This window comes from Aptenodytes forsteri, unplaced genomic scaffold (genome assembly GCF_000699145.1).
Source record: "Aptenodytes forsteri isolate BGI_AS27 unplaced genomic scaffold, ASM69914v1 Scaffold255, whole genome shotgun sequence".
In the NCBI taxonomy this organism is placed as follows: domain Eukaryota; kingdom Metazoa; phylum Chordata; class Aves; order Sphenisciformes; family Spheniscidae; genus Aptenodytes; species Aptenodytes forsteri.
Window position 1 is genome coordinate 4,072,514 of NW_008794888.1, and position 9,373 is coordinate 4,081,886.

Consider the following 9,373-nt stretch of genomic DNA (forward strand, 5'->3'; position numbering starts at 1 on the left):
GCTGGACTACTGGGGGGAGGCGCACGCGAGCACCAGCTCGGTGCGGGTGGCACGGGGGCTGGAGGACATGCTGCAGCTGGGAGCCAACGTCAACATGCAAGTAGTCAGCTGGCGGGGGGGCACAGCCTGGGGGGGTGATGCCCTTCCATCTGCCAGCATTGGAGTGGGCATCGCTGCTCGCCTTTGTCCCACAGGGCTCAGGCAGGAGGAGGCAGGCAGGGCTGGGACTATGGGTGCAGCAGAGAGGGGGCAACGCCTGGTGAGCCCCCGTCGGGTCTGTTGGGGTGCTAATGGGGCTCGCTGGGGTGTCCCGTAGGTACATGTTCCACGGGGGGACGAACTTCGCCTACTGGAGTGGTGAGTAGGGCCCTGCCCTGGGGAGCAGGGGCACACCGTGGGGCTGGGGGGCTTTCTTTGGCCATCCCCGAGGAGCCTGCTTCAGGCTCCTGTTCTGTCCCACAGGGCAGGCTGACACATACCCAAGGGTCCCTGAACCCAAGCTTGTCCCCCCCGGGGACTCCTTTTGTCCCCAGACAGGGGCTCCCAGTTCTGGGTCATGCCCCCCCCATTGCATTGCAGCCAGCCTGGGGCTGGGTTCCATGCCCTGGGCTCTGCCAGAGCCCCTTCCTCCAGCTCCCATCGCTTCCCCGGCCAGGTGCTGACTTCAAGGACCAGTACAAACCAGTGACCACCAGCTATGACTATGATGCCCCCCTCTCGGAGGCGGGAGACCCCACTGAGAAGCTGTTTGCCATCCGCACGGTCATCAGCAAGGTGCTGAGCCTGGCAGGAGTAGGGGGACAGCACTGGGCACCGCTGCCTGTGCCAGGGAAGAGGGGGACACAGAGGGATTTGGCAGGGCAGGGGACGTCTCCCTGCTTGCCCCAGGGGACAGCTGATAGTTTGCTGTTCAGTTTCAGCCCCTGCCCGTCGGTCCAATGCCACCCGCCACCCCCAAGTACGCCTACGGCTCGGTGGCCCTGCGGAAGGTGAGTGCCTGCCCTGAGGCCTGTGCTGCCCCTGCCTGGCACGGCCCAGCTGCCCCGCGCCTGTCCCTCTCTTTGCAGTATGCCAACCTCCTGGATGTCTTGGATGTGCTGTGCCCCTCCGGGCCCATCCAGAGCCAGTTCCCCCTCACCTTTGAGGCCATAAAGCAGGTGAGGGGCTGGGTGCAGTGGGGAACACTGGGGGAGATGCTCCTAGACTTGTCTGCCCTGCCCTGGCTTCGGGGTGGAGGAGCAGAGCTCGTCTCCAGCCCCGTTTCCCTTTCTGTGCCGCTCCGCTGTGTCCTGCAGGCCCATGGCTTTGTGGTGTACCGCACACAGCTGCCCCGGGACGTCCTGGACCCAGCCACGCTGGGTGCTCCTCCTCACAGCGTCTGCGACCGCGGCTACGTGATGCTGCAGCAGGTGAGGCTGCGGGAGCACACTGTCCCTGGCCCAGTGCTCGGGAGGGCTGTGGGACCTGCCGGCAGCGGGGCTTGTGCCATGCCAGGGTCTCGGGGACAGCCAGGGTGCTGAGAGCCACACTGAGCCCTTGTGAGGTAGCCCTCTGGCCCGAATTTCCCCCCCTTTGGGGGCGGAGGGCAGCCCTGGGCCGGCTCGGGGGGCGGCAAGGCAACGAGATGCTACGCTGGCAGGCTGCCAGCAGCGTTCGGGGTGGTGGGGTCTGGGCACAGGGTGGCAGTGCTGACCCTGTGGCTGCAGGAGTACCGGGGGACGCTGGAGCGGGATTGGCAGACAACACTGCGTGTGACGGGCAGGGCAGGGGACACCCTGGACGTGCTGCTAGAGAACATGGGCAGGATTAGCTTCGGGGCCAACGTCAGTGACTTCAAGGTGAGGGGAGAGAGCCCTGGTGCTCCGGAGGGGATGGCCTGGCCACCCACGTGGCCAAACACCCCCTCTCCTGCCACCCGCAACAGACCCCAGCCATGGTGGGGCCACCCCCAGACCTGCTCCCTGGTTAATCTCACACCATCCCCTGGCAAACCTGCCGGGACCAGAATAAGGCTGTGAGATCGGCACCCCTCTCTCCCACTTTCGCTGCCACAGCAGCCAGAGCAGTGCAGCCCCTCAGAGGGGATCCCATCCCACCTTCACTGCTGCGGCGGGGGTGTGCCCTGGGGAAGCCAAGCATCCTCCTGCCCATGGCAGACCCTGCTGCCTCATTTTCCTTCCTGCTCCATCTCAGGGCTTGCTGGGGAACCTCTCCTTGGACTCCAGCCCTCTCAGCAACTGGCTGATCTACCCCCTGGCCATAGACACTGCCATCCAGCAGGGCTGGCCCCACGCTGCCCTGCTAAAATCAAGCAGCGGGGGCAGAGCAGGGCCAGCCTTCTACACTGGGACCTTTGAGACACCTGGCATCACCTGGGACACATTCGTGCAGTTCCCAGGTTGGAGCAAGGTAAGGTGGTGCGTAGCCAGGAAAGGGGGTGAGGGTGGAGGGGCACAGCTCAGTCCCATCTCCATCTTCCAGGGCCAGCTGTGGATAAATGGTTTCAACCTGGGCCGGTACTGGCCCCGCCGTGGGCCCCAGCAGACCCTCTTTGTGCCCGGCTCGGTGCTGCATGTTGGCCGCCCCAACAACATCACAGTGCTGGAGCTGGAGGGGGCACCCCCTGCCCCCTTCCTGCTCTTCCTCGACCGACCCCTTTTCAACAAGACCCTCAGCCGCAGCACTGCGGCCACAGAATAAACGCAGGGCTGCCAGGCACCGGCATCGCCTCTCGCTGGGGCTGCGGAGATGGCAGGGGGCTGGTGAAGCACAGGGGTCAGGGGAGGGGCTGCAGGGCCCTAGGAAAGGGGCACGCGTCCTGGCACGGACATCCATAGCTCCTGCCCACCTCTGGGGCCAGGCAGGGTCTGTGCTAAGGAGAAAGGGGCTCAGAATTGAGCTTGTTTTGCATGTTAATCCCAAATAGTTCCAGTGCTCATGCTGACTCCCCCCACGCCTAGGGGGTCAAGGCACCTCTTTATTGACAATGCAGGCAGAGGAGGTAGTTGCTAACATGGTACAGCTGAGAGACCGATGGCATCCAGGAGAGGAGAGGGCAAAGCACAGCCCAGAGGGTGCCTGCAGGCATGGCTGCAGGTAGCTTGGGGCTGCGGGGTCCAGATATGTCAGGATCTGTCCTACCATGACAGGCAGCAGCCTCTGAAGTAGCCATGAGGAAAGCCAGCAGCAAGACCCCCCCAGCTGGAGCTGGGCCATGGAGCAGTCCTGGCCCCTCACACTGGTACGTAGGGACCTCCCGGTTGTAGCATTCCCAGAGTCACCACCCAGAGTGACATTTTCGCCCCGAGCCTTGCCAGAGTTGCCCTGGAGAGTGACATGGCCAGCTCAGTCCCTCCGACCAGCGCTGCTCCACAGGCTCTCCCTGGCTGCACAGCCAGTGCTCAGCCATGTCTCCACCCCATCGGTCCTTGGCAGGTGGCAGCAGTCCCCAGCCTTATGTGTGGCTGGCCCGGGCCCGGCGGTGGGTTTGCAGGCAGGCCGTGGAGCAGAAGGAGAAGTCAAGGTAATGGAAAGGGATCCGGCCCAGCAGGGACTCTCCACAATGCCAGCAGCGGCTGCGAGAAAGAGCAGAGGTGGCCCTGAGCGAAGGGGACACTTGAAAGTGGGTTAGAGGAGCAGAGAGGATTCACTGCCTGGGCTGTGACATGAGACAGCAGCAGCATGAGGGAGCTGGGGCTCCTCTGGTCCTACAGGGCTCACCCAGCAGCCTGGCCAGGACACGCTCCCAGGAGGCAATGCTGCGTTGGGCGAGGCACTTCGAGGCAGGCTGAACGCAGGGGAATTTGGCCCCACAGGGGGTTGTAAAGCCCCTGCCCAGACCAGCACGGGCAGGGCTGGCTGCCCAGAAGGCTGTGGGGTGGCACAGGGAAGGGACGTGGGATGCAGGGTCAGGGGCACAGGAGTGGCTGGGGGATTGGCCTGCCATAGATCTGGCTGCAAGTGGACCAAGTTGTCCTTTCCAAAATATTTCAGGGGGGCAGGGAAAGAGAGAGAGAAAGCTTTTAGACAGGCACTGTTGGGAATCGAGTGGACAGGAATAGCTTTAGACTGGAAATGAGGACTGGAGCAAGAAGGGCAGGGAACAGCTGTGCTCACGTGGGAGTTTGTCTGCGGAGCCGTGCTGCCGGGGCTGTTACCTGATGTTGGCAAGAGCTGTGCTGGCATCCTGCAGCTGCGCAGCCAGCCTCCGCTCGGCAGCCAGGGCTCTCTGGGGAGCAGAGAGACAGCTCAGCCCCGCCAGCCCTTGGGAGCTGCTGTGCCCAGAGCCCACCGCATCGGCACTGCCCCAGCTGGGCTGGATTCCCTTCCCCATGCACGGCCTCACCTTTTCCCTGTCGGACAGGGCTGCAAACCGCTGCTTCTCTCCCTGCTCCTGCTCCCAGCGCTGCCGCTCCTCCCGCTGTGCCTGCTCCCGCTGCTTCCGCTGGGCTTTCTGTGCCCGCTTCTTCTCCAGCTTCTTGGCCTCCATCTCCTGCGTCAGGGGTCCTGGCACCTGGGGGCAGAGCGCAGTCAGCATCTCCCACTGAGCCAGGGGCAACGGCACAAGTGGGCGAGGGGTGCTTTTCTCTGGGGTCCCACAGCCCCCAGAAGGCGAGGGCAGGCACCCACCTTGGCACGGCTGTAGTCGTACTTGTCCGGATGGTCCACCATGAACTTGCGGAAGGCGTTGCGGGTCAGTTTGTCAGCAGAGACGCAGTAGGGGGTCCTCTCCTGCCCGTCTCTGCAGAACAAGGAAGACCAGCTCACCCTGCCATCTTACTGCCTGTGTCCCACTGGGCTGTGAGCCCAGCGACTCCTCAGAGATGTGCAACAGGTACTGCAGGCCAGGATATCGCAGCCAAGGAGGGGAAAGTTGCTTATCCCTACACCAGAATCCCCTAAATCCTCCCCTTCTTGCATCTCAAATGCCCTGCAAAGGGTGGTCTCATCCCTACCCTCTGAACCGCCTACCAATAAACCTGGGAGCATTTTGGGGCAGTGCCCGCCTGCCGCTGTGCCAGACCAGGCAGGCAGAGAGAACAGTGGTTCAGCTCTTAGGCCTCCCATAACAAACCTAGACATCCCGGTTGGTAGAGACCAACCCCGGCTGCCCCAGGACAAAGCTGGCACCAGTCTCCCATGGCTGGGACAGGAGTGAGTTGCTGGGCTCCCACAGCGGGGCTGTGCTCGTCAACCGCTGGGCGCCCTGCGGCCATACCTGAGGGCAGGGTCCGCCCCCACCTCCAGCAGCAGGCACACAGCCGCAGCCTTCCCTGCCCGTGCTGCCACATGAAGCAGGGTGCAGCCGCGCTCATCCACGGGCTGGTTGAGCAGGGAGCGGGGCATAGCCAGGGGCTGTGCGCCCTCCCCATCCTCGCTGTCTCCTGGCAGGCCCCGGCTCTCTGGCACACCCAGGAGGTGCCGCAGCATCCCCACATCCCCCGTTTTGCAGGCGGTGAACAGGGCATCGCGGAGCTGGGTCTGAGGGTCTCCTGTGAGGGAAGAACAGGAGGGGAGTCTGATGGCTCCCTGGGCAGAGCGGTGCTCTTGGTCTGACTAGGAAACACAAACGGCGCAGTTAAAGCATCGTCCTGCTAGCTGGATTTGGGCACTGCAGGATCTCCAGCACCTTCAGAGTCTGTGGCAATGTGCCATGGTATTGCTGGGCACTGTTGGCAGCAGCCGAGCCCTCTCTCCTGAGATGACACCCACTCCAATCCCCCCCAACGCACCCGGCTTAGCCAGGTGCTGCCTGCCCCCCCTACTGCTCCGAACACACGGCTCACTCGACGGCATGTGGCTGCACTACAGCCATCCCACACCCAGCTGCTCTGAGCACCTGCGTGACGTCCTCTTCACCCCACTGCAAAGCCACCAGCAAATGGGGCAGGCACCCACCCGACCCAGCTCCTGACCCCACTTACCTCCATCGCCCCAGGAAAGGGGCTCAGCCCCAGCCTCCCCCTGCAGCTCCGTCACCAGCTCCAGGTCAGGCTGCCCACACTGGGTACCACGGCATCCTGTCTCTTCGGCACAGGGCCCTGCACAGGGAGCAAATGGTGAGGAAGAGGGCCAGGGCCAGCCTACACCCCAGCCATGGCAGTCCCTTCCCCAACGCTTTCCTGCACTGCCCCCGGCCAGTTCTTCCCCCTCACCTTTCTCCACCTTCTTGTCTTTCTTCTTCCTCCTTTTGCGGTTTCGCTTGGGCATCACTTCAAATTCCCGGAGGTCCAAGGTCCCCAGCGTCACTTCCACAGTCTCCAGTTCCCCTGCAAGGCTTTCCTCCTCCTCTTCTTCCTCCTCCTCCCGTGGGGCTGAGGGGCGTGATAAGACAGGGGCTGAGGCCCCACACACAGCACGAATCACTCGGGGCTATCAGCCAAGCACATCCTGCCCTTCTCCTGCCCAGCACGAGGCCACGCTCTGCAGATTCCCACTGTGGTGCCAGGCCCTGTCACGGGGCTGCAAACCGGGCCCCTGCGCCGTAACACCAGACCCCCCACTTGCTCCATGGCTCAACTCACCACTCGTGTCCTCCTGTGGGGGATCCACCTCTGCTTTCCGCCGCCTCTTCTGCCAGCCCTTCTGGGGGGATCCAGTGATGTCCTCCAGTGGCGTGTCCTTCCCTGAGCAGCAAGGGTGCTCCTGTCATTGCCTGGGGACAGGGAGCACCCCATGTCTCCAGGGACTGAGGGTCGGAGAGCTAGCACCTCAGCCCCATAGGGCAGCATCCCCTAACACACATGGGATTACACAAGGGACCACGTCACCCCACCTGCTCTGACCCGCAGGCACTGGGGCACCAGGGCTGGGCCGACTCACCATACACCTGCAGGCTGGCCAGCGTGGCGTGGACTCGCAGCACCTCTCGCAGGGTGGCCCTGCGGGTGCTGAGGGGGATGTGGCAGATGCGAGGGTCGCCTTGGGTGAGAGGTGGGTTCCTGCCACCAAAGAGCAGCACCCGGTTGTGGCGCGGGGCCCGGAGGAAGATGCGCTGAGCTTCATTCAGGTGCTGTGCCCAGGCTGCCAGCAGGTCCTGAATATCCTGGGGAGGAAGGGGAGGCACTATGGGGTCCTGAGCACACTGTGTGGGGGACATTCCTGTCTGGAGCAGGGATAGACTCAGGACAGAGCGGCCTCAATTGGGCCCTGACCCCCTTCCGGAGCTCACACCGCACCCACGCCCTCCAGCAGCAGTATGGTACCACCCCACGGAGCCAGCCATGACCACGTCTCCCTGCCGAGAGCCCAGTGCTGTGGTCCAGCCCCACCTTGAGCAGCACGGCCTCATTGTAACGCCGCAGGGAGGCTCCGGCCGACCTGGGTGCTGACCCTGGGGTCTGGGCGTCCCGTAGGCCCTGGGCTGTGCCCCGACGGGCTCGCACTGTGTAGCGGTGGAAGGTCTTGTGCTCCTGCACCTGGGGGCTGCGGAGAGGGGCAGGCATAAGCAACAGGGCCCCATGCATGGAGAGGAGGTGAGCTGATCCTCCTGGGGCCCCGGATGGTTTGTGGCTTGACCCTGGGGCCCTAAAGGTTAGTACTTCTCTTGCAGCGCAACTGGGCTTAGCCAACTCTCAAGCAAAGACTAGGAGCTGCGGGTGCCCAGGGTGTGGTAAGCACTGCGATGGAGGAGTAGGGAGGGGATGGCCATCCAACGCCTAGCCCCACTTGACCCTGCCCAGAGGGGCAAGCCCAGCTCTGTCCCTCTGTACTCACCCCCGGAACACAGCTCCGGCGAAGTGCCCGCCGCCCATCATCAGCACAACCCAGCACGTGCTCGCACTGAGGCTCTGCAGTGACGCTGTCAGCTCTGCTGGCTCCTCGCTGCCACCCTGAGACACAGACACCCCTGCTAGCACCCACAGGATCACCTTGCCACCTCTTGCTGTCCTCCAGGACAGAGACCAGCCCCTCTGCTGGTACCAGAAGCAGGTTTCTGGGAGCACCCCAGAGCCAAAAAACAGGCCACCAGCAAGCCTGGGGCTCTGACCTGGCACCAGAGACCACCCTTCCCATCACAGGACGTGGGGGACTGTCATACAGATGTCTACACCCCAGTGCCACCTGCCTTCTCTGGGGTCCCTCTCCCAACAAGCTGGGCTGTGACTTGCCTTCCCAGTGCCCAGCACGCAGCGGTAGGCAGAGATGAGCTGGCCCTTCGCATTGCGGAGCACCACCTTGTGGGAGCGGGGGTTCTGGAGGGTCGCGGGGCTGTCGCTGGCAGAAGGCAGCAACTCCGACTCACTGCTTGCATCGGAGCTCTCCGAATCGGACCCTGAGATGCTGGAAACATCACCTTGCAAGGGAAAGAAAATGGAGCAGTGGAGCAGGGCAAAGATTAATGCACAGCCTCCCCAAAACTTTGCAGGTGGCTCCAAGGGCCAGCCCACGGCCCCAGAATTGTCCTGTCTGATACCCTACATATCACATGGGGGTCATGGGCCAGGGAGACAGGCGTCTGGGGCTCTGGACCCCCAGGTATGCATAGATAGGGCTCAGGCAGAACATCCCCTTCTCCCCATAACAAGTCAGAAGGGCTCAGGAGCAGTGCTGGACCCCCAGGAGACCCCATGGGGCAGAATAAAGGGACCCTGAGCTGCAGGGGTAGCCAGGGGCTTCATCCCTGGACAGAGCAGCCCCAGCGAGGCTGCTGATGGCCTCTGGGCTCCACTGAGGGCAGCCCCATTCCTCACCTGTGCAGATCTTCTCCTCAAACACTTCTACTGGCAGCGTCCGGTGCCCCAGGAGTCTCTGCTTCAGGTTGAAGCGGTGCCAGTCGAGATGGTAGTGCTCAGTCTGTGGAGGAAAGAGGTATGAGCTGGCAGGGTCTCGGTGGTCCACAGAAACCCCCACCACCAAAGGGCCTGAGGTGACAGACTCCGAGGGCTGAACCAATGCTGGGACTCTGCATCATCCCACGTAACAGTTAACCTGAAAAGGCACAGGCCTGAGCTGCACGTACCATTTAGCTGCATTAAATGGCATTTTAAGCGATAATATGCAGGATCTGAGTGCCGGATCCCAACAGGACGTGGGCAGCGGAGCTTCGGGAAGCAGCCAGCGCTGGGCTGCACTGCACTGGGGCTGAGCCTCTGCAGCAGGACCCCGCCAGCCGTGCCAGCCCCACTCCCGCCTCACGCTGGCTGCTCGTCCCCGCTCACCTGCTCCTCCCGGCTGCCGAACACCTGCCCGCAGGTCGCCCCCCCCACGCTCCGGCACCTCAGGGACCCTGCGGGCCTTCTCCTCACTGCTGGCATCCGCAGGTTTCTCTGGAAGAAGGAAGGACTGTGCACAGGCGGCTCCCCAGGCTGCACCGCAGGACGCGGGGCCTCCCGGGTCTCTTCTCAGCCACCCAAAGAGCCCTGTGGCTGGG

At 63.4% G+C, this 9,373-nt stretch overlaps 2 protein-coding genes across 2 annotated transcripts in view; one reads left to right on the forward strand and one right to left on the reverse strand.

Moving 5' to 3' along the window:
• The window catches only part of GLB1L (galactosidase beta 1 like), a 5,500-nt gene extending 2,800 nt beyond the window's left edge, over nucleotides 1-2,700 (forward strand). Inside the window, exons 9-17 of the mRNA XM_009274927.1 lie at nucleotides 1-96; nucleotides 317-357; nucleotides 656-774; nucleotides 915-989; nucleotides 1,068-1,157; nucleotides 1,296-1,409; nucleotides 1,707-1,838; nucleotides 2,194-2,409; nucleotides 2,482-2,700. Of these exons, the coding sequence (XP_009273202.1) occupies nucleotides 1-96; nucleotides 317-357; nucleotides 656-774; nucleotides 915-989; nucleotides 1,068-1,157; nucleotides 1,296-1,409; nucleotides 1,707-1,838; nucleotides 2,194-2,409; nucleotides 2,482-2,700 (1,102 nt within the window). The remainder of the gene's footprint in view (nucleotides 97-316; nucleotides 358-655; nucleotides 775-914; nucleotides 990-1,067; nucleotides 1,158-1,295; nucleotides 1,410-1,706; nucleotides 1,839-2,193; nucleotides 2,410-2,481) is intronic.
• Nucleotides 2,701-2,937: 237 nt separating this feature from the next.
• The window catches only part of ANKZF1 (ankyrin repeat and zinc finger domain containing 1), a 9,003-nt gene continuing 2,567 nt past the window's right edge, over nucleotides 2,938-9,373 (reverse strand). The window contains 15 exon segments of the mRNA XM_009275016.1: nucleotides 2,938-3,575; nucleotides 4,158-4,228; nucleotides 4,346-4,513; nucleotides 4,630-4,741; nucleotides 5,219-5,492; nucleotides 5,925-6,041; nucleotides 6,156-6,314; nucleotides 6,525-6,626; nucleotides 6,823-7,045; nucleotides 7,272-7,425; nucleotides 7,717-7,832; nucleotides 8,112-8,296; nucleotides 8,694-8,796; nucleotides 9,162-9,207; nucleotides 9,209-9,269. Of these exon segments, the coding sequence (XP_009273291.1) occupies nucleotides 3,455-3,575; nucleotides 4,158-4,228; nucleotides 4,346-4,513; nucleotides 4,630-4,741; nucleotides 5,219-5,492; nucleotides 5,925-6,041; nucleotides 6,156-6,314; nucleotides 6,525-6,626; nucleotides 6,823-7,045; nucleotides 7,272-7,425; nucleotides 7,717-7,832; nucleotides 8,112-8,296; nucleotides 8,694-8,796; nucleotides 9,162-9,207; nucleotides 9,209-9,269 (2,012 nt within the window). The 3' untranslated portion in view covers nucleotides 2,938-3,454.